The sequence below is a fragment of the Oncorhynchus mykiss genome, chromosome 16, assembly GCF_057628025.1.
Source record: "Oncorhynchus mykiss isolate SJ-2025 chromosome 16, ASM5762802v1, whole genome shotgun sequence".
NCBI lineage: Eukaryota > Metazoa > Chordata > Actinopteri > Salmoniformes > Salmonidae > Oncorhynchus > Oncorhynchus mykiss.
Genome location: NC_143037.1, coordinates 57,259,622 through 57,286,812, shown reverse-complemented (window position 1 = coordinate 57,286,812; position 27,191 = coordinate 57,259,622). Strand labels below are relative to the sequence as shown.

Below are 27,191 nucleotides of genomic sequence, written 5' to 3'. Positions count from 1 at the left end.
GACCTTATCTAGACAGGTGTGTGCCTTTCCAAATCATGTCCAATCAATTGAATTTACCACAGGTGGACTCCAATCAAGTTGTAGAAACATATCAAGGATGATCATTAGAAACAGGATGCACCTGAGCTCAATTTCGAGTCTCATAGCAAAGGGTCTGAATGGTTATGTAAATAAGGTACTTCTGTTTTTTTATTATTAATACATTTGCAAAAATTTCAAAAAACCTGTTTTTGTTTTGTCATTAAGGGGTATTGTTTGTAGATTGACGAGGAAATGTTTTTATTTAATCAATTTTAGATTAAGGCTGTAACACAACAAAAATGTGGAAAAGGGAAGGTGTCTGAATACGTTGTGAATGTTGTATCATTTTTATCATTTTAAATCCAAAGTGCGGGAGTACCAAAACAACATTAACATTTGAACTGTTCCAATACTTTTGTAGCTCACTGTATCTGTAAAGCATTTTGTAACATCTGCTGATTTAAAAAGGTCTTTGTAAAATAAATTGTGTGCTTAATTGATTGTCAGGTGACACTTTCCTTCAGCACTTGTAGGTGGTTCTCAACCTTTAAAGAAACTGTCCAGTGTTTCCAGATTTCTATAAAGTATGACCTTTAATTATTTACAATATGAGTGAAATAGTGTTCCTTCCAAAGAAAACAGTAATTAAGTATGTTAAAAGGCAGCTTTTCTGTGTTGGAATGGTGTGGGTTTAAAATATTCATAAGAGTAGACCACTGACTGGCCAGCTCAGCCAATGACACCATGTTATATGAGGAAACAGCAAGCATTTTTTAAACGGTCTGTTTGGGATATAAGTGTTTTTATCCAATTTATGCTTTGGCCACGAGGCAACAAAATTATGTGGGTATGAGTTAACAGAATATGAACTGGACAGTTACTTTAAAGGTAAAAAATAGATTTTCCTGTTTTATATTTCCACACTGAGGTTGGAATAACACGGTGAAATGGTGAAAAAGTATAATGCCCTTTTATTGTAAGAGCTGTTTGAAAAGACTGCCTGAAATTTCAGCCTATTTTAGTGGGAAGGGTCGTGTTCGAGAGCATCGAAACCGTGATGTATCATTGGTAAATTGTGACCACTGATAATATTGAGTAGTTATTTAGGATGCCAAGTGATTTGTAGATCAGTCTGTCTGGACACTCCTTTAAAGTCGGCTGCAATGTCGAATGCACCCTTTGGGCTTGTTCGAGTGGTAAACCGAAAGCAACCAACTGTAGACCAAAGTCGAGGAGTGAAGTCGGGGGAGGTGCACTCTGCGACAGCCGAGTCAGACACCGATGTGGTTTCCCAAAAGCACGGCTCAAAAAAGCACGCACGGTTTTTCTTTATGTCAAAATTAACATGTCTCCAATCCCCATATCACACACTCACAAACTGACAAGTGTACATTGTACAATCAATTGGTTAGAGAATGAGCCTCATATCACATTAATTTGAACATATCCACTGAATACATGAATTGCAGCCAAGTTCCTGTTTCAGTCACATCATTGGTCACATTCAGGTGGGTCAAACAAAAACACCCTAATGATTGGTTGACAATAGAGCCTCCCACAATGCAGGTGTTGGCTGCAGGAGGAAGTTGAAGAGCAACTGCAGAGATGTGCAGTCAAAACGTCATTACCTTTGATCACATGCTTTGTGCTAAGTTCAACATGCAGGCTGGACAATTTTTATCCCCATATTGCAACACTTTGAAAGGCAGTGACCAAATGTTCCACTCAAACACACCCATTGACTTTTAGTCTTCCATGGTGACATCAGCATGCAAAACATTTAGACCAATAAGAGTTCCTAAACTCTATGCCAATAACAGCTCATTTCCCCCTCCCCACTCAGATCACTTCGACAGTCCAATGAAAATGATTGCTTGAGAAACTACCCTTTGCTAAGAAACTGTTTCTTTTTGACTATTTTCATTGAGAACAATCACAAAAGGTACTTCTGAAATGATTTGATATATAGATAACAGCTGCACTGGACCGTAACGTCTCTGAAAAGCATCCTTGCACGACAAAGCAAATTGTAGCCCTTCAATTCCCACAACAAAAAAGGAAATGTGTTATAGAAAGTAATTTATTACACAATGTAACCAAGGCTAGTTTACAAATACAGTTCCAGTCATGTATGTGTATACATATGAATATACCCACGTCTTATATTTACAGATTTGCATACATGTTTTCCTGTTTATTCATTTCAACACTTACTTTACGGTTTCACATCCAAAAACTAAAATGATTTGTACATAAGAGACTTAAAGGAGTTCAGCCCTGTGTGTTCCAAACAAAGAAACGGCAGCCAGCCCAGAGTCCAGGCAGACAGAGCACTTGACTGGCAGTCCAGAGGCCAGCCCTTCTCACGACTGCCCCAACAACAGCATTTGGCAGGTGAAATTTAAATACTGATAAATGTTTACCATGACTTAAAAAAATATGAATAAAAACCAAACATCAACAAAAAAATTATACGATCTAAGATCATCTCCCAAAGCAAGGACACGAGCTCCAACGGTCGGTCGGCAAGTGTGAGGGGGTCGGGGGGTTGGTGAGATGTAAACAGGTGCTTATCCAACCCCCTTTGTCCATCCACACACTTGCCAGAGCCCCTGGTACAGGGACTGAGTCCTGTCATACAGTCTACAGAAGGAGACATTTATTGCTTTTCTTTCCTCGCCGGGCCTGTAGTGCCGCCCTGGTGGCCATCTCAAACACCTCCCGCACGCCATCCTTCGTCTTGGCCGAGCACTCCATATAGCCGAACGCTCCGATCCGGTTGGCCATGTCACGGGCCTCCTCTGGCTTCACTGGCTCCTACAGAGAGTTAAGAGGCACCGTCAGGACATCCAAAAAGCATTGACCATATCATGCGGAAAGAGTGACATAGTTTAGGGCGACTTTTCCCGAAAGCTTTGTAGCCAACGTGGTCATTTTTTCTCTCATCCCAGTTTGTTTATAATCCCACGAGTTTGTAGAGGGAGGTAAAAAATGTGCCTGTCCTTTCTACGTACCTGCTTCATCTTGGCCAGCTCCCGGCGTGTGTGTTCATCATTGCGCAGGTCCTTCTTATTGCCTACGAGGATGATGGGAACGTTTGGACAGAAGTGTTTGACCTCTGGAGTCCACTTCTCTGGAATGTTCTCTGTACGGAATCAAAGGGTCAAGGGTCAGACAAGCACACACCAACACATTTGGGAAGATATGGGGTAGTGTACCGGAGGAAGGAGGTGTAGAAGAGCTATTGCTGTCCTGTGCGTATTGGATGTGTGAGAGAGTACTTCACTAGTCAGAATGGGCTGAACAACCCACCTATAAAAGGAAACCTTGTGCGGATGACAGCAAGAGAGTGAGTGTGTAAGCTCACCCAAGCTGTCTGGGCTGTCAATGGAGAAGCACATGAGGATGACGTCAGTGTCGGGGTAGGAGAGGGGGCGAAGCCTGTCGTAGTCCTCTTGGCCAGCTGTATCCCACAGAGCCAGCTCCACCTAGTACAGAGTAGACAACAACTAATGTTAACCCTCATACAGATATGCTTGAAGTGGCAAGTGTATGTCAGCTGTTCTAGTGACTGGGTTAATCAGCAAACCTCTGGCAAGAGAAATAAACCATAGACAACCTTGGACACATTGATTCAGTAAAATGTACATTGTACAGTTAATGACGTCTGTCTACCACAGACTTTCATGAACACACAGGAAATCAGGATAATTGGATATTACTTTTAGGTGTAGGCCAACTTCAATGAGGAATGAAAAGAGGACAATGTCAGAAAAACAAACTCCCAGCAAATCAGGAAAAATCACATCTCTGATAAGAGCCACTCTTTGAAAATGAATAACTGGACATTTCTTGAAGACATTCATCGGTGTGACACACTAAAGGGTTAATAGAAAGCTACTTGCCCTTCTCGGTTGTTAAATGGGGAAAGCAAATTAGAGCAAGACACTTCTACTTCTAGTATGACATGACGTAAGCAGAATTCATTCAGCCTATCAAATCTAGATGTCCCAGATTTATAGCCGAGCCACATTGAGGCCAGGAAACCTGGGTTTATAGCTCACACAGGCCGCAATATAATGCGGTGCCATGGGGTCTTACAATACAACTTTAGAATAAATATTCCTTACATCATTCAGAAGCATATGCTGCACCTAATATGTTTCTATACCTGGTTAACTGAACAAACATGTGCCATACCATTATACCCATCTGCCCCTATAGCTACAGATAAATGTAGCCCAATCTCAACAAGTCGATACCATGATAGCCAAGACCAGTACTATTAAACACAGTGAAGCGACCTTGAAAACCAGCTAGCAATTAGGGCTACGTAATTCACCTAACCTTGTTTACACCGTCAACTGAGAAATAAAAAAAAGTATGTTGTTGAGTCTGTATTCATTACCTGTTTGCTGTCCACCTCAATGTCAGCCACATAGTTCTCAAAGACAGTGGGTACGTAGACCTCAGGGAACTGGTCTTTACTGAAGACTATCAACAGACAGGTCTTCCCACAAGCACCATCTCCCACAATCACCAGCTTCTTACGAATCGCTGCCATGCCTGAGAAGAGAGAAATAAAATGCATGAAGAAACACAAGCAAGCCAACAGCCTTATATTAAACAGGTTTTATAACTGCTGTGGTCTCAAATAGGATCAATGTAGTGGATTGACTGGACACAACACAATTGTGAAGATTCGCAAAGCTAAGTCACACTTGTATCCTCAAACGATTTCTCCCAGTGGGGCTTATTGGGGGAACACACTTGCCTTCAACACCTGAGGTTAAAGGGATAATTTACTTTGAACTTTAACCAGCTGGTCCTATCCATCCATGTCTTAGAAGACATCAACAACCAATGTTAACCAGGCTCTATCAAAACTGGCATGATCCAGAACAAACTGCAGGTATGGTATATGTTCTACACATGACGCCGGTAATCTCCACTAATAACTGTTGAGTAAGTTTCCTCAGGTAAATGTGTGTGCAAGGAAATTGACAGCAAAGAGGGAAAGAGAATCAGCCCATCCATTCAGTGATCGTATTGCTGCTCACGTTAAACTAGTTGCTGAATGTTAGGATCACAAGTCAGGACTGACAATGAATGGTGCATTCAAGGTGGAAAACATGCCCCATGTATTTTTAGACTGAGGGACATGTGTGACCGAACGCACCAACTCTGATGTACAGTCCCCAACTCTTATGTTTAGACTACTTCCAGAATAGGTCTTGACAACATTTAGCTAGTAGTGCCATGTATAACCATTATACATTTGACTGGTTATTTGACTACCAGCACACTGATCCTGTGGACATCATGTGATTGTAGAAGTGAAGTATGTGCCAAAGCTGTATCCTAGTAATCATTAAGGTGATGTCCCCATTAGTCAAACGCCACATAAGATGGGTTCTCTGAAGCAGTCACATACAGGACAAAATCAGACAGTGGTGCACGGCAAGCAGCTTTTAGTTTCTTGGCTGACATTACATTAATTACTACTATAATACTGCTTAGGATAGACGGGCATTAAAGCTACTGTAACTAGGTGCATTTTTGCCCATAGGGTGGATCATTCAAATGTTTAGGTAAGATGGCGTCAAAGCATCAACAGATGGCTGTTGTCCGCAGTATAAGGGCGGCCCCATTCACAACAAACTCACTTCGCTAGCTCTCTAACAGAAAAACAGTGTCTGGTCCATCTGAAGTGAAATTAAAATGGTCAACCCTAGACCGCAACTTGTCTAGCTAGTTAACCAACGTTACCTAAAATAAAGAGACGGATACTTGAAATCTATGGCCGGGCCAAACTAAGCCACCCAATCAGAGTCAAAGTTTTGTTTGTTACAGTTAGGTAGCGAGAAGAGTACTGTATAACCTTTATTTACAGGATTACACGTTATAGTAAAAAAATTAATAACCATAACTTCACTACTAGGACGCTACAGTAGCGTTAGCTACTTGACAAAACACAGTTAGCTAACGTAGCAAGCTAGCCAACTGGTCAGAATTATGGGGGCACCGTTGATGATGGTGGCTAACCGATAACGTTAGTTGTTGGCTAACTTGCTCTAGATAACAGCAACAAACTAACACGCCGGTTGGTTCCAAATACTGACTTGCTTCTGCATACGTTAACTAACTACCTAAGAAAGTTAGCTGGTGGGGATACGGTAGGTTTCTAGCAAAGCTAGTGTTCTGGCAATTTCTTTTGAAGGATAAAAACAATGGAGATCCTTTTCCAACGGTTACTGCTGCTAGCCAGTAGCTTGAGTCAGTGCGGACGCGGTATAACGTTACTACTATTGAGGTCGTCCTCTCTGGCTCGTTTCGAAATGCGAGACCGACGACGATGTACGGCCGGACCACTTTCTAACAATTTATCCTACCATTACACTCCACCAATGATGCCATATTTCGATAAAAGTGTTTCAAAAGTAGTTGTACCTGTTGTTTAGATGGCTGCAGTCGTTTTCCCAGGGCTGTCTTGCTTCGCCGTTAACCCTCGTTTCGATACAATGTTGAATTACTTTGCGTGTGCACGCGAGGGGGAGGGGTGGCGGGGACGAGCGTGAGCCACGCCTGCGCGTGCACGTCACCCGGTTTCGATGAGCATCCAAACCGTTTTGATTTGGTTTTTCAATAATAGTTGCATTCCAAAACTTTTTCCACACAAAATAAATGTTAGAAAGGACCCAAGAAGTGGACAGGTTATGCTTCCTTCCTTCGCATTGGGTCATTCTACGAAAATGGTGGCTTTGCTGTCCCAGCCATAACCACCAGGAAAAACAGTTAAAGTGTCAGATAATGACAAAGTATATTGTTAATAAAACATATGTAAGACAGTTAAATTGCAAACCATGTTTTGTATATATTTTAGAGTCGATGTTTAGTGACATATTTTGATTTTAAAAAAGTTTTTTTTTTCTCCCACTTTAAATGTCATAAAGCAAAAGAAAGTATAAGCTTTATGTTGTGGCCTACTTAAAAACAAATATAAATATCAACTCATTATTCAAAATAATTTTGTGAATAGCTGTCCCTCAATTCCATGTCACTGGTGTTACCACTGAGGGGTGTTACCCTTTATAAAATGCACCACTTTGAAAAGATTCAACCATTTGGCAACTTTTTCCTGGGCCAAAGGTTAATTGGAGCCAGGGCTGTTTTGAAAAGCACGTTAGCAATTGGATGATTAATTTGATGTGAGGCCTTAAGATGTGTCACTGGTGTTACACAGTTTATGGTAAGGGAAAGGACATCGTTTTAAAATAATTGATCAAATCACATGATTAAGTGATTTATTTTGAATTTAAGAAGTGTGGTTTGAGCGACTGTGGCCTCCATTTTAGCTATGCCATCTTGTCTACAGATTTGTCACTGGTGTTATTGTTCCTAGTTAAGTGTTACTGGTCTCTGGCATTACACAACAACTCTGTAAATTACTAATCACTTTTAAATATAATTTAAAATATGAACCCTTGTCATTCATTATATATGCAAATGTAAGTCCAATTACATTCTGGAAAGCCTGAATCGTCATCTAAAATATAGGTAACAGCCATTTAAAAAAGTCTGGATAAGCATTTTTTTAAATGCAATATAAAATACAGTACACTCATGTTGATATGTTAACTTATGTGTCTTGGTAAAAACATGTTTTAATGTAGGCTGGTAATAGTTTGAATTTGAGCTACCCTTATCACAAATATAAATTAAGCTAGATAAATGATTTATTTCTATTAGGCATTCCAATCTAAGTCACCTAAATAAGGCAACGTGGAGTACCCCTGGGAAAAGGTTGTCAGTTCAAAGCCCTTCATGACATACAATGAAACAGCTGTAGAGTATCACATACTGTGCTAACTGCTCCATCTAGTGGCAGCCTAAATAACTATCAGCTGACATGTGCTCTATTAGTACTACCTACCCAGTGTTGCAAAAAGACAATTTATTGTTACATGTCATACAATCATATTTTATTTCATATAGAGATAAACAAATATATCAGAAACTAAAGAGGAATCTGCAATGGCCACAGTAGAAAGAAACACACCAATAGTGGAAATCAGGGAAAACTGTCCTGTGCACGGATAATATCTGAAAACCAAGCCTTGAAGTCACCACCAACAAATTAAACAGAACTGCATCAGTATTGCCATCATTCACCACACCTTAACATTTCCAGTCAATCCACACAAACAGGTACTGCCACTAGCATTAACAAACCTCATAAATACATTGTGTGTTAAATTAAGAATGCAGTTCTTATCTTAACCAACATTGCAACAGATTAATAAGGGGAAGAAAGAGAAACTAGAAAGGCTGCATTAAGGCTGCATTTAGACAGGCACCCAAATTCTGATATTTTTCCACTAATTGGTATTTTGACCAATCACATCAGATCTTTTCACATCAGAGCTGACCTGATTGGTCCAAAGACCAATTAGTGAAAAAAAAGTTTAGAATTGGGCTGTCTGTCTAAAGCTGCGTTTTTACCAACCAGGTCAGCTCTGAAAAATATCTGTGATTAGTTAAAAGACCAATTAGTGGAATAAAAAGTGAATAGGGCTGCCTGTGTGAACGTAGCCAAAGAAACAAACAAGAGATTGACAAAATGTTCCTTAGGGAGAAAGCGGCCTGTCAAGAGTGCATCAGTGACTATTACGGTCATTGTCAAAAGCTGCTGAACTTTATCAGGGCAAACCAGTGAGAAATTACAGGAAGCCACTGTGTAAACAATCTAGTGCTCTCCCTCTCCCAGTTACACACTCATTCACCTAAATCCAAACACACACAAAAAACTTTCTGGCCAGAACTAAATATTCTGACAGAACTCAACTCAACAGTATGAACAAAGAGGAAGACACACCCACATTCCCTTTATTCTATTATGGCTATGGTTCCCCATCTAGTAATCCAACTCTGACTCAGAGTAGTTGATATTCTGAAAATCACCTCAAGTATTCAGAGCAAAAGTAAACCCCTCAAAACAGGTACAGGAAACGCATCATCATCCACAGAGCAACTTGTCAAATTATCAGGTTTCCCACAAATTTAGGAAACATTTGAAAACAGAAGATCTAACAGCGGTAAAACAGCTGTGGGGTAAACCTAGATTCATTTAAGTCTTTCAGTGATGGGGACCAGAGAAAAGACGTATTTGACCTTAAATTAAACACCCATCAGGACAAAAGGATGACCTAGAAAACCGCTGAGAATCTCAGTCCGTCTGCTGAAAGCTTACTCTGGGACAATAGTAACACATAGCAACAGATGGGGAGTTTGCCAAGAGTCTCTGCTCCAGTCCAAGTGTCTCAGTCACAAAATCTGGGAGCCAGACGAGTAGCAGGTGTGGAGCAGCTGTCTTTTGGGGCAAAAGAGCTTTACGAAACACTTTGTGCACCCATTCAATACTTTATTCAGGAGAGACGCGAAGTGGTAGGTAGGGAGAGTCCAACCAATATGTTTGTACATTGCATTAATGTTTCAATGAACATATGAGGGTGGGCCCGGGGGAGCGATGGGTCCGTGATGGTATTTGTGTACAACTTTGGGGAGTCAGACCGTAAAACTGATAGGCCTGACAATGTTGACAATGTGTCAAACTGCTAGGGCTAATGTGTGCATGTGTAGTCACTGTAGTGTATGCTAGTCAAAACTAAGCATGACTGAGTGCGTATCAGTGTGTCTTATGAGCGGGAGGGGGCGTCTTCAAAGCTGATGATGCTGGACTCCTGTCCCGTGGTATTCTGGGAGCCGCTAGACCCCCCTGCTGGCGTTGTTCTCTCCTGTCCCAAGAGCAGGGGAGTGTCGGTCCGAACTTCATCCTCATTGTCGTCGTCCATGCTTGGCCAGATCGACTGGTCCTCCACCTTCTTCAGTCGCTCGTTTAGGGCCTTCAGCGCCAACTGCCTGTAAGACGATCATAATTTTATTTAACTAGGCAAGTCAGTTAAGAACCAATTCTTATTTACAATGACGGCCTACCAAAAGGCAAAAGACCTCCTGCGGGGACGGGGGCTGGGATTTAAATTAAAAATACCTCGACATGAGAGAGAACACAACACTACATAAAGAGAGACCTAAGACAACAACATAGCAAGGCAGCAACACAAAACATGGTACGAACATTATTGGGCACAGACAACAGCACAAAGGGCAAGAAGGTAGAGACAACAATACATCATGCAAAGTAGCCACAACTGTCAGTAAGAGTGTCCATGATTGAGTCTCTGAATGAATATCTTGGGAGTCCCTTTCAAAACAGCCACTGATCCTCTCCAGGTGATGATACAATATGTAGGCTTAACTGCCGTCTATGTAAACAAGGACATGAGTATGATAGCTTGCAAGTGTGTCAACCAGAAAATGAAGCATGAGGTAAACAATTATTGGTAAATGGATGCCTGTGTTTGTGTTTATTTGGGCCTCTAGAGCACTCACCTCCTCCTCTCTGCGTCCTGGGGGTCCGTCCCTGGCAGACTGATGGTGATGGAGGAAGGTGCCCCCACGTCGTAGCGCTTTACCATCTTCCTACAAACCTTGATCTTCACCAGGGCTGCGTGCACCAGGCCAGCCAGCAGCCCCACCACCGGCTGTACCACTTCAGGGAAGAAGGAGGCAAAGGCAAAGTGATCTGACATGTCGCCACGGCCCCGGCTGTGCCTCTGGTAGAAGCGCAGGTAGACCCAGCCTGCCAGGGCACCAAAGCTGTAGGCCGCCAGTGGGGCGGCACTCTCCAGCAGGCCTGAGAGGCAGAGCAGAGAAAAGCTGAGGAGGACCAGCGCCGGGGCAGCTTTGAGCCTCACCTGGGGAACCCGCAGCACCGTCGTATCCCCCATGGTCTGCTTAAGGGCTACCAACACCCCCCCGAGGAAGGCTGGTGTCCCGTGGACACGCACCGCGAATAGGTAGTCCAGGTCGAAGGTGACGACATACGTGAGCAAGTAGGAGAGGCCAGCCAGGAGGCCTGCAGAGATGTTGACCACAGTGAAAAAGATGAGCAGCTCCAAGGCGCCCCACAGAGGCTCCAACAGCCGGCCACAGGCCATAACAGTCCCCACGTTGGCTGCCACTCCCCATGCATGCTGCTCCACCACGGCATGGGTCACCAGGGTCCAGATCCAGAAGTTAGGGGGGAAGAGGTAGCCAGGTGTCACACCCAGGGCATATGGAGTGTCAACTGCCCATGAGAGCAGGTACAGAAGGAGCACTATGGCACTTATGGACTTCACCACAACGCTCGTATTGGCTAATGCGCCAAAGAAGTGCTGTCGTGCAACTGGCAGATAGCGATTCATTGCGTTGTCTGTTAGTCTTGAGCAAGGGCCGATGAGTAAGTTTGTCTGACCCGCAACTTCTCACCTGCTGGCCTTTTTTTTCTTATTTTTTTTTTTAGCAGTGCCAAGAATAACAAACGAAATCAGCGGAACCAGACAACATCCACTCTCTATAGTGAAGATTCATCCGGGAAATAATCTGATTAATCAATGCTAATTAATGGTTTAAATCAACCTTATGGTCTCACTGTTCAAAACACTTGATGGAGCAACTTTCCTACCTTGTTATGGACTTTGCTGAAGTTACCTTGTTTCTGATTAGATAAGAGTAGTTGGGCAAACGTTAGATAACTTACTAGCAAGCTAGCCGACACATTTAGCAACATGCCAATTACGCTCAATTGACATTGAACGGTGTCATCCTCGAAGTTTACATACAATTTAACTTCCCAATTAGTAAATAGCTACTTGACTTTAGAAATCATACCAAAAATTCCCAGATCTTCAACCAGCAAACGCTAGCTAGATAATAAACGTCATCAGCTTGCTGGCTAGCAAGCACTGTGGAATAAGTAGTTAGCTAGGCTAACTAGCTAAGGAAGAAGTCAGACGTTTTAAATCCGCCATTATAGTTCACGAACCCATTTGATAAACGGGTTTGAGTTGTATAACTACGAAAACTACAAAAAAGAAACAGTACCAGCTCTTTTTTTGTCGCCTCGGCACACAGATCAAATTAGTCCACCAGCTAGCTAACGTCAGAGGATTTCCTGCGTTAGCTAGCAAGCAACAGGCCGTCAAAGCAATGCTGTCGAGGCAAACAATTAGAGGTTCACGCGAAATTAATTGAGTCACTACGATTTCAGAATGTCAGAAGTCTCTTGGGTTACTTCAACGTTATTCCGATATAAAGCAACAGATTTATTCGGGAATATTTGTTGTCTTGTGAGGCACTCCCAGCATTTCATACTGACCAACAACGCTTGCGCTGCCAGTGCCACCGTCACCAACACACACGAAGCGTCAAGTCACGCCAGTTTGGTGCACTAGTTGATTATGGGAAACATAGTTTTTTGTTGTTGCTAGATCCTTGAGCTCCATGTGGAAAGGGCAGCCTATGGGGCATGGATAACTTGAAAATGTATTCAAACTGACATGTATTCAAAATGTTCTCTCTCCTCAAGCATCGATTCAAGAGGCATAAAAATACTTGGATAACCACATACACGTGAATTTTATTCAGTAATTAATTTCCACAGTAAAAAATAATTCACATTTCTCAAGACTTAAAAAAAGACAAAACCCTGACATCAGAATGCTACAAGAATGAAACGCCACAGACGGAGCACTGGCAAAATCTGATCTGAAATCAACAGTGACGTAAGGTACTTAAGTAGTATTTTAAAGTATTTTTACTCAAGTAGTTTAGGCGTATCTGTACTTTACTATTTATATTTTTGACTACTTTTACTTCACTACATTCCTAAAGAAAGTATTGTACTTTTTATTCCATATATTTTCCATGACAACCAAAAGTACTTATTTAATTTTTAACTCTTAGCAGGACAGGAAAATGGTGAAATTCACACACTTATCAAGAGAACACACGGTCATCCCTACTGCCTCTGGTCTGGCGGACTCACTAAACAGACATGCATAATTTGTAAATAATGACTGAGTGTGCCCCTGGCTATCTCAAAAAAATATATATATTTTCAGTACTTTTACTTTTAATACTTAAGTATATTTTAGCAATTACATTTACTTTTGATACTTAAGTATATTTAAAAACAAATACTTTTAGATGTTTAATCAAGTAGTATTTTACTGGGTGACTAACTTTTACTTGAGTAACTTTCTATTACTTTTACTCAAGTATAACCATTGGGTACTTTTTCCACCTTTGGAAATCAAACTAAGATAACGTTAATAGCTCACTGGCAGAAAATGCAAAGTGGGTAATGATTGGCTACCACAGAAGCCCAAGTGAGTGACCTTTGACTAGCTAAGAACAATGGTGCGTATGCAAGTAAACATTTTGTGGACGAAGTATACGTGTCCCATACATACGACTAATAAAACTTGAAACAAACTGGAAACTGTCCTCTGTGAAGACATCCATACAAATGTACACACCCTTAAACAACACAATCATGTGAAAAATAAACACTATTAAAATGACCTTGTCCACTCACAGTGCTGAAAACATGAGACTAAAAGACAACTGTACTGCTCTGATGTGTGTTTCAAATGTCATTGTCACCTTTTTGCATATTGATCAAATTCTCTCAGAATAACAGCTCTGCTTCTACAGAATCAAAGACAAACCACTGGTACAGTGAGGTTAAATCATGAGTGTGCAATGATGGCGAGGGGGACAATTTGACTGAACCAAATACATGTGAATGCTTGACTTATGTAAAGGCCAAGGGCAGGCAACTCAAACGCTGAAAGCCTTCAAACATTTAAACATGAATATCCAAGCTACTAGGACATGTAAGAAGACCCAAACTCAGCCAAAGAACCAGGGCAGTGTATCATAGATATTCCCAGATCTCTGCCTGCACCTACCATTCCCCAAGGCATTAAAACATTACAGTATAGATCAGAGGGCAACACAGAGCTGCAACACCAAAGAGCGGTAAACAAGTCAAGTGACATCCAGTCCACTATGGCCAAGTTTCATGGAATAAGCAGACATCATGGAATTCCTTTTATATGTTAAGATACTGTATGTTGGGTCCATTTAAATTCTTATTTATTTTTCAAATAAGTATTATCATAATGAGAAGATAAAAGCACTTGTTTTAAAATACAATTTAACAGACTCTGCTTGCATAGCTAATGATGAAATCTAAGGCTTGTAAGTAATTAAAGCAACTGTCCAGTGAAAATCTCACATTTAAAAGTTCATATTCTGTTAACTCATACAGTGGCCAAAAAAACACTTAAACACCACCTCAAACTTCTATCACAAACAAACATTTCCTCATAGAGGATGAGCTGGCCAATCAGCAGTCTACTTGCCCACACCATGTGACCGGTATACGTCCACACCATTCCAACATAGAAAAGCTGATTTTAACATAATTAAACATTTTTGGAAGGATAATTTAAGTAAGTAATATGGTAGTTAATTCTAAGTCATTTCTATGCAATATGAATTAACTATATAGGTCATATATGGGGGTGGCAGGTAGCCTAGTGGTTAGAGCGTTGGACTAGTAACCGAAAGGTTGCCAAATCAAATCCCAGAGCTGACAAAGTAAAAATCTGTTGTTCTGCCCCTGAACAAGGCAGTTAAGCCACTGTTCCTAGGCCAACATTTTAATTAAAAACATATTCTTATTTTCATAAAGGTTAAAAATAAATATGTCAGAAATCTGGAAACACTGGACAGTTACTTTAAGATATGATTGGTAAAGTCTATGTAAATCATTTCAGTTTCGTAGTCAAAACATGCAATCATCGGCTTGCAGACAGCTCATGTCACCAAAGCTAATACAAACACTAAAAGCATGCAATAGACAACTATGAATTCATTCTAAATACAGAACAGTACACCAGTCTCTGTGTAACGATATCAGTTTTGTTTGAACCTGTTGCTATGGATTGTCGTCTAGGACAGGAGATTGAGTGAGCTATACTCAATCTTGCCCTCTTCATCTGATTTTAGGTAATGTCATCTGATGGACGTTTCTAGACTATATGCTCAGTTTCAGACACAGTGTCTATTCCCCCCCAACCAAGTTGAAAAGGACATCAGTTTAATGAAAGAGTTACTTATGTTCAACTAGTGCTTGAGGAATCTGTGTCATTAATTAGAGTAACTTATCAAAGTAAATTAAATTTAAATTCCATTCAAAACATGATTTTATTTTATTTAGAAACTACATTTTCTTTATCTAAAAGCCATCCATTGTTACATGTCAATTCACTAACTACATACAGGCTCTTCCAGCCATTCTCCTCAAGACAGCAGCTTGACTTTAATAAATGGAATTAAGAGAGTCAGTTGGTCGCCGACTGAATTGATTTATAAATAAATACTTACATTCATGTAGAAACCTATGGGGAAAAAAAACAGTTGGTTCAACAACTTAAGATGAATGAATACTGAGAGAACTACCTTTCATTTGCAATTAGGATAGATAGATTCACATGAACATCTGGATGATATGAACATAAATAAAAACTAAACAAAAGCCCTGGGTTACATTTTCTATCTGCTAATGAGTGGTTCGACCACCTTGACTGGTTGGTCCTGAAATTCACACACTTATGGGTCAGATGTCTATTCAGACGTATATATAGCATTTCTCAAGTCATGTAACAAGAATCAACGTGTTCTAGTAAACGAACAGAAAACATTTCCCTTACAAAAACAGAACAAAAAAAGGAATTAATAAATATGCACTGTAATAAATAAAAGTGGTACATAAAAAAATAAAAATAACAGGTCAATTAACACGTTAAGTATGGTATGAAAAGATGAACAAGTCTGATGATGTAAGGGTCTGATAATAAACTCAATAACTGGAGTTTAAAGCTCTTGCTGAAGAGACTCAAGGCTAGGGACTTGGTGGAGGTGGTGGGCTGGGCTTCCCTCTTCCCAAAGTGTTGGGTAGTTGCCGCGTTCACATGCTAGTTGGAAAGTCAGACATTTCCCCGACTTGCTAATTGTTTGTAGTTATACACATGCCGCGTTCAACCAGTTAGCAAGTTGGACATTCCCGAGCTTCCTAGTTCTGACTAGCACGTAAATGCGGCATGAGACAGTAGGCGGCCAATGTATGTAATGAGGGGGGTAATAACAGTCAGCAGTAACAGAAATGAAAAGTTCTGTTGTTTATTATACAGAACCAGGTCACAGACCTCCCCCATCTCTAAATCAATGTCCCGGTACTCTGTTACACAGTGAAGTCTTAAGCCAGCATCATCTTTACAATGAGCTCACGAAGTCTATAATGACAAAACTGTGACCAAATTAGGGAAAGAAGCCCTCTTCTCTAGGCCAATAGCAGTTGGCGGTGACGTTTGGTTGCTTCAGAGAATGACCTCTCTGGAGAGGATCATTGTTGTACTTTTTTTGGCACAGCTATTTTTGACTCCTCTCAAATGATTTTGGTTTGACAATGATCTCTTGAAACCTGTTTGTTTTTCCGTTGAAATCACATACGCCAAAGATGAAAAAAAGGAACTGAAAACGAGTGTTCATGCTATCCACAAGGCAGAACGAGTCATTATGACAGAAGTTCTCTACTCTAGAACCCTTACACAATGCAGAAACAGACAGAGAAGTAGACAGGTGACCCACCTGACCACCAGAGGGTTCATGGGTTATATTTGCATCACTTAGCAAAGCTACAGTAAGACTATGGGTGAGATCCAGGTCCTAGGATTGCCCGTCTCGCTGTTTCTCTACTCCCACTAGGTGACATTCAGAGAGACAGAGGCAAGGCATTTTCAATTCAGCTCCCTTCGGACAGTTGGAGTTTAGCAAGATCACAGTTTTTACATCGTCGCCTGTAGACGATGTGTACATTTGAAAAATATAGATGACATATCAAAAATCAAAATCAGATCACCACAAGTGTGATGCCTGTCCCCAAGGTCTGCATTAAAGTCGTAAATAAGCGTACATTCTTTGAGTTTAAGGTTTTTGACTTAATTTTTCACCCAACAAAGAGCCTCATTGTTTCTTTGAATTGAGTCTCAAGTAGTCAATTTTCTGAAAAACGAAACGCAGTAAATTCAAGGGTAAATCAAATCGATTTTGAAAACAGTTGTGACATGTTTAGAGCACGACTACTATATAAAATAATATTCAGTAGCATATAATGACAATGAAGAACAATATCATGTAACTGATATTTTGCGCCATACAATAATTACTACCAACTACGTATATAAAATTGTCAGTTATTAACCTAGTCTGTCATCAACCGCTGGGATTTTTTTTTTTTAATAGAAGACAAAGAAGTGATTTGCAGGTCCAAACCCAGCAGTCTCTTGCTTCAGTGATTTGCAAAAGCCAGTACAGGACAACATTTTGGAAGCCCCAAGTTCATTTTTCTTCATCACATAAGTTTAGATTAGCCTTTTTTTAAATGTTTAAATAAGATATTCAGCATAAGGATTTGGTACTTTGTCCAGTCTGTTATATTCCAACACAGATTCTTGTTTTCACAGTTGTGGGGGATTGCTGCTTGGGACCACTTGTTTTCTGAAAGGTGTGCATGTTGCATTTAGGATGGGGAATGGGTCTAGTGGAAGAGGTGGGCTTGGTTGTCCCTTCCCTTTCTCTTCAGCTTTTCCTAGCCCCAGCAACTCCACTAACTGTCCCCTGCAAACCACATGCCTCTTTCCTACGGTTGGAGGCTCTCATTGTCCCATCACCTCAATGACATCATCATCATCATCTTCATCGTCGTTGTTGCTGTCTGAGCTGCTTCCACCGGCGTTCTCTGCCGAGCCGTGGGCATCAGAGCGACCCAGCCCTGCCCCTATCAGGCCAGAGGAGGAGGGGAAGTGGAAGAAGAAACTGGAGTCAGCGGGGCCTGGGGTGGCGGCCGGTAGCGCCCCGGGGTGCAGCAAGTTAGGATACATGCACAGGGACTGGCCGTAGGACATGGGGAAACCTGGGGGCAGCATGCCAGCCATACCAGCACCCAGCATGAAGGGTGCTAGGGAGCCTGAGTCAGGGGCAGCCGAGGAGGTGATGGTGGAGGAGGATCTAGGTAGGGTGCCGCCCCCCAAGCCGAAGGGGTCGGGAGTCACGGGGAACATGAGACGGTGGTCACCCTGCTGGCTGTGGGACTGGAAGTAGGGCAAGCCGGCCCCCATGAATATGGGGTGCCCCATGGAGCCCAGCATGGCTGGGTTGAGGCCCATGGGTGGGAGGTCATAGCCCGCCGCGAAGGGAAAAGCCTGGGGGGGCAACTGGGCCGAGGTGCGCTTGCTGGGGGCCGGCTGCTTTTTGATGGCCCATTCGACATTGGACGGGGTGGAAGCCTTGCGCTTGGTGCCCCTCAGGTCAAGGGCAGCAATGGCATCTGTGCTGGGCTTGGCCGGGGCGGAGGCATTGCTCCAGGGCTTGGCATGGCTAGTCATGCTGCTGCCATTGTTGATCTCTGCCGGCGCCTTCTCCTGTGGAGCCGCTGCACCTGCAGACGAAGCCTTGGAGCCCTGCTGATGCTGGGCCTTGGTTGCAGCCTCGTATCTCTGGAGTTCACTCAGGGGGCTGTCGGGGGAGAGCAGGCGAGTCACACAGCCGTTGGCGGAGGCCTCCTCCGATACCTTCTGGGTGTCTGAGATAGGGAAGGTAAGACAGACGGGTCAGATACATCGCTAGACTAAATAAAACCATCAGCACTGGATAAAAACAGATCCATATGTACCAAATGAGTAAAAACGATCCTGACTAAAGGTTGAGTTGGGATTGCTACCTTTGGGTGCAGCAGCTGAGTTCTCTTCCCCTGCCTTGGGCTTGCTTGCAGTGCGGATGGCAAATATCCTCCCATCACAAGTCCTGATGTAGGTCCCTTTCGTTCCTCTGATGACATGGATGCTCTCTCCTGCACTGATTCTGGCCTTAACATCAGTTGAACTGTTGGTTTCAGGTATCACGATATCTGTGCTGGTGACGATCTTCTGGACAAATACGCCCGCCTTTTGCAGGTAGTTGACGGGAAAGCCCGAGCTGGACTCTGTGTCTGCTGTGGGGGCAGAGCTGTGAGACGCTTGGCGAGGCATCGTGGGAATTGGAGTCGACTGAACTGGGCGGACACTGGCCACCGGCTTCTCATCTTGTCGGGGGGGTGGGCGCCTGAAGGGGGGGTAAGGGAGAGGAAAGATGACAGGGTGGGGTATTGACAGTCCAAATTGAGAGTGGAGGGTTAAAGATTTTATCAACAGTTCAAACTTTGGAATTCAAAACTTGGTGTCACATTAGGCATCTCTCTCTAGTTCTTCATGGAACCATGCCAGGAGTGCTACCTTCTCCTGGACCTGTTGTTCTGGGTTTCTTCTTCTAGGGAGTTTTTCTAGACACTTTAGTTCTACATTGTTTGCTAATCTGGGTATCTGATGTAAAAAGGGCTTTAAAAAATACATTTGATTGACTGTATGCAACTGTAGTATTGTTACTGAGAAAACGTGTACGTCTTTGGGGACCATCTCACCAGTTGCGCTGGCTGAAGGCAGGGATATTTGTGAGGCTCTGGTCGCTGGCGGGGTAATAGTGGGCATAAGAGGGGCGCGTGTAGGGCACCGACGCACGCTTCTCATCCTCGTAGCTCTTCTTGGCGGCCTTCTTCTCCGCTTTGGTGAGTTTCATCTCCTGTCGCTCCATCAGGAGAGACTCGTGGTGAAAGGGTTGCTGGAGAGACAGACATGGAGAGTAGTTTAAGTGAAATTGCTCTCTAAGTATAATATGCCATCATGTAGGTTACAATTCTGGATAGAAGTGTTAATAAAGTAGCATTTTGATGAGTGAGAGTTCAATGTGGAAATGATGGGTTGAGACAGAGTCTGTCCATGATTCAGCGAACTAGATGCATGTATCATGTGGATCAGTATCAACTTATGATTAGACCATATGGATGTGTGTATATAGATATGTATATCTAGTTTGGTTCTAACCTTGGTGATCAGGTTTGGGTAGAGTGTATAATACAATATGGTGTGCATATAGATACAGTTGAAGTTGGAAGTTTACATCCACTTAAGTTGGAGTCATTAAAACTAGTTTATCAACCCCTCCACAAATTTCTTGTTAACAAACTATAGTTTTGGCAAGTCAGTTAGGACATCTACTTTGCATGACACAAGTGTTTTTTTCCAACAATTGTTTACAGACAGATTATTTCACTGTCTCACAATTCCAGTGGGTCAGAAGTTTACATACACTAAGTTGAATGTGCCTTTAAACAGCTTGGAAAATTCCAGAAAAATATGTCATGGCTTTAGAAGCTTCTGATAGGCTAATTGACATCATTTGAGTCAATTGGAGGTGTACCTGTGGATGTATTTCAAGGCCTACCTTCACACTCAGTGACTATTTGCTTGTCATCATGGGAAAATCAAAAGAAATAAGCCAAGACATCAGAATTTTTTTTTGTAGACCTCCACAAGTCCGGTTCATCCTTAGGAGCAATTTCCAAATGCCTGAAGGTACCACTTTCATCTGTACAAACAATAGTACGCAAGTATAAACACCATGGGACCACGCAGCCGTCCTATCGCTCAGGAAGGAGAAGCGTTATGTCTCCTAAAGATGAAGGTACTTTGGTGCGAAAAGTGCAAATCAATCACAGAACAACAGCAAAGGACCTTGTGAAGATACTTTTGTACCTGTTTCCTCCAGTATCTATATCCACAGTAAAACAAGTCCTATATCGACATAAACTGAGAGGCTGCTCAGCAAGGAAGAAGCCACTGCTCCAAAACAGCCATAAAAAAGCCAGACTACGATTTGCAACTGCACATGGGGACAAAGATCATACTTTTTGGAGAAATGTCCTCTGGTCTGATGAAACAAAAATAGAACTGTTTGGACATAATGACCGTCGTTATGTTTGGAGGAAAAGGGGGAGGCTTGCAAGCCGAAGAACACTATCCCAACCGTGAAGCACAGGGGCGGCAGCATCATGTTGTGGGGGTGCTTTGCTGCAGGAGGGACTGGTGCACTTCAAAATTCTGCGAATATACTGAAGCAACATATCAGTCAGGAAGTTAAAGCTTGGTCACAAATGGGTCTTCCAAATGGACAATGATCCCAAGCATACTTCCAAAGTTGTGGCAAAATGCCTTAAGGACAACAAAGTCAAGGTATTGGAGTGGCCATCACACAGCCCTGATTTCAATCCTATAGAAAATGTGGGCAGAACTGAAAAAGCTGGTGCGAACAAAGCAGGCCTACAAACCTGACTCAGTTACACCAGCTCTGTCAAGAGGAATGGGCCAAAATTCACCCAACTTATTGTGGGAAGCTTGTGGCAGGCTACCTGTAACGTTTGACCCAAGTTAAACATTTTAAAGGCAACGCTACCAAATACTAAATGAGTGTATGTAAACTTCTGACCCACTGGGAATGTGATGAAAGAAATTAAAGCTGAAATAAATAATTCTCTACTATTATTTTGAATTTTCACATACTTAAAATAAAGTGGTGATCCTAACTGACCTAAGACTGGGAATTTTTACTAGGATTAAATGTCAGGAATGGTGAAAAAATGAGTTTAAATGTATTTGGCCAAGGTGTATGTAAACTTCCGACTTCAACTGTATATACCTTGGTGATGAGGTGAGGGTAGAGCTGGCAGGCCTGTGATGTAGTGTGTGTTTATATATGTGCATATAGATTTATTACCTTGGTGACAAGGTGAGGGTAGAGCTGGCAGGCCTGTCTGATGCCCGCCTCTATCTCTTGGTGGGGCTGTAGTTGCACCTGTGACACGTCAGGCTCCTCTTCCACGAAGTGCAGCAGAGACTCCACCTCCCTTCGCGTGAACGACAGCACCGGGTTCAGGTCATCCACCACTCGGTCTTCAGAAAGGAGGGATGGATGGAGTCAAGAAAGGGGGTAACATTATGTCTAGGGCAGGGGTGGGCAATTCCAGTCCTCGACGGCCTGATTGGTGTCACAGTTTTGCCCCAGCCCCAGCTAACACACCTGACTCCAATAATCAACTAATCATGATCTTCAGTTTAGAATGCAATTTGATTAATCAGCTGCGTTTCAAAGGGATGGAGAAAACGTCTGACACCAATCAGGCCCTTTGAGGACTGGAGTTGCCCACCTCATGTTTAGGGCCATCAACAGCTGCATGAAAAGGTCTCTGCGTGTGACATGAAACATGGCATACAGCATACCCTGGCCATGTCTATTTTATTATTCAATTCAATTCTAAGTGTGGGCCTTCCCTTTCTGTGTATACAGCATAGCTGACCGACGTGTTACATTTACATTTTAGTCATTTAGCAGACGCTCTTAAAACGTCTTAGGGATAGGGGGCAGTATTTTCACGTCGGGATGAAAAGCGGGCCAAAGTAAACTGCCTGTTACTCAGGCCCAGAAGCTAGGATATGCATATAATTGGTAGATTTGGATAGAAAATAATGTCTATGAGTATAACACAACTGATTTGGCAGGTGAACTCGAAGGACAAACCATCCAGGGATTTTTTTTATTTTTAGGTCATAATACTTCCTGTTAGTTTTCTATGGGAAGCCCTATTTAATAGAAATCGGTTGATGTTTTTCTTTTGAGAAATGAAGAACTACGGCTGTTCTTTGTGAGTGTCACTCCAGATGGATTCTACTGCGTGAACTGGAAAGCGCTTCAAGTTGTTTTTATCTGGTATTGGAAACAGTTTATCCCATCTTAAATTGTATCGATTATTTACGTTTTAGGATACCTTAGGTTGAATTAGGAACGTTGTTTGAAATGTTTGGACCAAGTTTACAGATAACTTATTAGATACTTTGTAGTCATGTTGGGCGAGTTTGAACCGGTGTATTTCTGAATCAAACACGCCAAATAAATTTACATTTTGGGGATATAAAGAAGGACATTATCGAACAAGAGGACCATTTGTGATGTTTCTGGGACATTTTGGAGTGCCAACAGAAGAAGATCTTCAAAGGTAAGGCATTTATCATATCGTTATTTATGACTTTTGTGTCGCCACCTGCCTGGTTGAAAATTATATTAATGTGTTTGTATGCGGGGCGCTGTCCTCAGATAATTGCATGGTCTGCTTTCGCCGTAAAGCCTTTTTGAAATATGACACTGCGGCTGGATTAACAAGAAATAATGCTTTATTTTGATGTATTACACTTATATTTTCGGTTATCTTGAATATTGATATTTCTGTAGTTTGAATTTGGCGCTCTGCAATTTCACTGGATGTTGTCAAATCGATCCCGCTAAAGGGATTGGCGCGCGAAGGGATCACTAACAGATTAAGGCGCTCTAAGTCAAACCCACAACCATGCTGTTGCAAGCGCCATGCTCTACCAACTGAGCCTAACAATGGCAAACTATGTCAAAGTGCACTTGGAGTGCACTTAGCCTGAGAGGAGTCTGACAGATCACAGGACTGCTGCACTTCGCAGCACACACACACTGTTGTGCTAGTGAAGTGGACTGGGCCGGCTGAAGTGCCCTTAACAGGGTTGGCTTATAGTAAGAGTAGATTTAAGATATTGGTAGCAGATGACCATGTAATAGTAGACCTAGTAGACATGGCTGGAGGAAGCAGAGGTGTAGTCTGTATGAAGTCAGTATCCATTCTATTCTGTGTTTGTTTGGTTCACTGGTTACTCACCGGACATGCCCTGCTTGGAGATCTGTCGGTCGTAGATTTTCTTCTCCAAGGTGAAGTCACAGACGAGGCGGTAGATATGGCAGGGTTTCTTCTGGCCGTAGCGGTACACCCGACATACGGCCTGGGCGTCGTGACAGGGGTTCCAGGAGGCATCGAACACCACCACACGGTTAGCCCCGATCAGGTTCACCCCCAGACAACCAGCCCTGAGGATGGGAAAAAGCACACGTCACTGACCTGATGTGTATGTGCACGTGTGTGAATGAGGGTTTGTGTGTGTGTGTGTATATATAAATAGAGGACTGTGCACGTGTGTGAATGAGGGTTTGTGTGTGTACAGTGCCTTGCAAAAGTATTCAGCCCCCTTGAACTTTGCGACCTTTTGCCACATTTCAGGCTTCAAACAAAGATATAAAACTGTATTTTTTTGTGAAGAATCAACAACAAGTGGGACACAATCATGAAGTGGAACGACATTTATTGGATATTTCAAACTTTAACAAATCAAAAACTGAAAAATTGGGCGTGCAAAATTATTCAGCCCCCTTAAGTTAATACTTTGTAGCGCCACCTTTTGCTGCGATTACAGCTGTAAGTTGCTTGGGGTATGTCTCTATCAGTTTTGCACACCGAGAGACTGAAATGTTTTCCCATTCCTCCTTGCAAAACAGCTCGAGCTCAGTGAGGTTGGATGGAGAGCATTTGTGAACAGCAGTTTTCAGTTCTTTCCACAGATATCTTTAAGAAAATGGCTTTCTTCTTGCCACTCTTCCATAAAGGCCAGATTTGTGCAATATACAACTGATTGTTGTCCTATGGACAGAGTCTCCCACCTCAGCTGTAGATCTCTGCAGTTCATCCAGAGTGATCATGGGCCTCTTGGCTGCATCTCTGATCAGTCTTCTCCTTGTATGAGCTGAAAGTTTAGAGGGACGGCCAAGTCTTGGTAGATTTGCAGTGGTCTGATACTCCTTCCATTTTAATATTATCGCTTGCACAGTGCTCCTTGGGATGTTTAAAGCTTGGGAAATCTTTTTGTATCCAAATCCGGCTTTAAACTTCTTCACAACAGTATCTCGGACCTGCCTGGTGTGTTCCTTGTTCTTCATGATGCTCTCTGCGCTTTTAACGGACCTCAGACTATCACAGTGCAGGTGCATTTATACGGAGACTTGATTACACACAGGTGGATTGTATTTATCATCATTAGTCATTTAGGTCAACATTGGATCATTCAGAGATCCTCACTGAACTTCTGGAGAGAGTTTGCTGCACTGAAAGTAAAGGGGCTGAATAATTTTGCACGCCCAATTTTTCAGTTTTTGATTTGTTAAAAAAGTTTTAAATATCCAATAAATTTCGTTCCACTTCATGATTGTGTCCCACTTGTTGTTGATTCTTCACAAAAAAATACAGTTTTATATCTTTATGTTTGAAGCCTGAAATGTGGCAAAAGGTCGCAAAGTTCAAGGGGGCCGAATACTTTCGCAAGGCACTGTATGTATATATAAATAGAGGACTGTGCATGTGTGAATGATGGTTTGTGTTTGTAACTAGTGTGGTTACTAGTGTGACCATACATAAGTATGATTACAAACAAATGATAATTATTTCTACCAGTGTGTTCCTGTGAAGGTCTTTTACCTGGTCGACAGCAGAAAGATCAAGGCGGTGGTGTTGGATGGGTCGTTGAACTGGTTGATGAGCCTCTCCCTCTCTGAAGCAGATGTGCTCCCATCCAGTCCTAAAGAGACAAACCATAAAAAGGAAGTCAATCCCTTTCTCCAACACACAGGAACAACCAGTTTTTACCCAAGGGCTTCATACACAGAATGATGGTGAGATATCAATATCCCCAGCAGGTGGCGATAGTCAATGTAAGTCAACAGGAAAAGTGGCACCATGGGATTGGGGAGGCGGAATACATTTGTATAGCTTCAGTAAAAGACACCACTGGACAAATGGAGTCACAGAGACATGGTGACAGTGGTGGTTGTCATGGAAACAGGGACACTTACTGTAGTAGTTGTGGTTGCGGACCCAGTTTTGATTATAGCCCTCTCTGGCGCTGCCCGCCAGTATGGGCCTCTTGGCCAGGAACTCCTCGATGACTGACAGTGTGGACAAACTCTGACTACATGAGAAACAGTGGAGGGAGGGATACGGTGAGGAGGGGTGCTTGGAAATTACAGTGAAACTAATTTAACCATTTGAGAAGTTGGTCAGTCTGTGCTTCGGCCTTAGTCTTCGTGGAATATGTTGCGTAGCAACAGTTGTTTTAAAGGAACGGAAACGTAAGATCAAAACAGTAAAACAACTGAGGTTTTGTTTCTGTGCCTACCTGAACACCAGGATCTTGTCTCCCTTCCTCACACTCTCGTCGATCAGGTGGAACAGCAGGACCATCTTAGCAGAGTTCTCCAAGAGCCCGGGTTTATAGTCAGACATGATGTCCTTCGCCTGAGAGAGAGGGGAGATGAGGTAACAGAACAGTAGTGTAATTGTAGTGCACAGTTTAGGGTAATAACCTGTTTTTACTGAAACCTACGACAGAATCCCTTCTAAATGAGTGACCCTCAAGTTGTTTTCCAACCGTCATAAATCCATGATAACTCAACCCCCTGCCACTTAAACTGAATGGAAAAACAACAAACATGGTAGTGAAGTGTGGCTGCGTACCCATTCGTAGGTGATGACCTGGTTGGCCTTCTCCTGCAGAGCGTTGAGACTCAGCCCTCCGATGCTGTTGGGGTCCTCCGGGGTCTTGCCCTTCTGGTAGGGGGCTGGGCAGCGGGCGTGGCCGTTGGTGATGTCATCCAGGTCCAGGTCCTGCTCATTGGCCAGATTCTCCTTCTGCAGCGCCTCGTACAGCACGTCTGGGTGGTTCCAGATCTGGTAGAGGAAGACATTATTCCAACATTAGGATGACGTCTGAATGAAATGTGGACATGTAGTACACATCATGTGACATACAGTGCATTGGGAAAGTATTCAGACCACTTGAATTTTCCCACATTGTTACGTTACAGCCTTATTCTAAAATGGATGAAAGTTTTTCTCCCCCTCATCAATCTACACACTAGAAAAACTATTTCATCCATTTTAGAATAAGGCTGTAACGTAAAAAAAATTTTACATGACAAAATGTGGTCTGAATACTTTCCCAATGCGCTGTACATCAAACGCCATGTACATGTCCATATTTCAATCAGACGTCATCCTAATATTGTTATAATACCACATCATTTCAAACTGAAATATTACATTTACATAAGTATTCAGACCCTTTACACAGTACTCTCTTGAAGCACCTTTTGCAGAGATTACAGCCTCGAGTCTTCTTTGGTATGACGCTACAAGCATGGCACAACTGTATTTGGGGAGTTTCTCCCATTCTTCTCTGCAGATCCTCTCATGCTCTGTCAGGTTAAATGGAGAGCATCACTGCACAGCTATTTCAAGGTTTCTCCAGAGATGTTCGATCAGGTTCATGTCCGGGCTCTGGCTGGGCTACTCAAGGACATTCAGAGACTTGTCCCGAAGCCACTTCTGC

The 27,191-nt window shown here is 42.5% G+C and overlaps 3 protein-coding genes across 6 annotated transcripts in view; all 3 read right to left on the bottom strand.

Moving 5' to 3' along the window:
* Window positions 1-2,083: 2,083 nt before the first annotated feature.
* Window positions 2,084-6,805, bottom strand: LOC110492312 (rho-related GTP-binding protein RhoA-B). The gene is made up of 5 exons (XM_021566527.3): window positions 6,472-6,805; window positions 4,430-4,587; window positions 3,389-3,509; window positions 3,036-3,166; window positions 2,084-2,838 (listed from the first exon to the last, which is right to left on the bottom strand). Exons 2-5 carry the CDS (start codon window positions 4,583-4,585, stop codon window positions 2,665-2,667), a joined length of 582 nt encoding a protein of 193 aa, XP_021422202.1. The 5' UTR covers window positions 4,586-4,587; window positions 6,472-6,805; the 3' UTR covers window positions 2,084-2,664.
* Window positions 6,806-7,974: 1,169 nt separating this feature from the next.
* On the bottom strand, window positions 7,975-12,341 carry LOC110492310 (transmembrane protein 115). The gene is made up of 2 exons (XM_021566524.3): window positions 10,471-12,341; window positions 7,975-9,939 (listed from the first exon to the last, which is right to left on the bottom strand). Exons 1-2 carry the CDS (start codon window positions 11,325-11,327, stop codon window positions 9,717-9,719), a joined length of 1,080 nt encoding a protein of 359 aa, XP_021422199.1. The 5' UTR covers window positions 11,328-12,341; the 3' UTR covers window positions 7,975-9,716.
* Window positions 12,342-12,516: 175 nt separating this feature from the next.
* Window positions 12,517-27,191, bottom strand: part of LOC110492307 (helicase ARIP4) — a 78,457-nt gene continuing 63,782 nt past the window's right edge. For all 4 annotated transcript variants that reach the window (XM_021566521.3, XM_021566520.3, XM_090203468.1 and 1 more), the window contains 9 exons: window positions 26,318-26,530; window positions 25,980-26,098; window positions 25,657-25,772; window positions 25,283-25,382; window positions 23,639-23,844; window positions 21,679-21,854; window positions 19,490-19,686; window positions 18,755-19,134; window positions 12,517-18,616 (listed from right to left, as the gene is read on the bottom strand). In XM_021566521.3, the coding sequence (XP_021422196.3) occupies window positions 17,691-18,616; window positions 18,755-19,134; window positions 19,490-19,686; window positions 21,679-21,854; window positions 23,639-23,844; window positions 25,283-25,382; window positions 25,657-25,772; window positions 25,980-26,098; window positions 26,318-26,530 (2,433 nt within the window). In that variant the 3' untranslated portion in view covers window positions 12,517-17,690. The remainder of the gene's footprint in view (window positions 18,617-18,754; window positions 19,135-19,489; window positions 19,687-21,678; window positions 21,855-23,638; window positions 23,845-25,282; window positions 25,383-25,656; window positions 25,773-25,979; window positions 26,099-26,317; window positions 26,531-27,191) is intronic.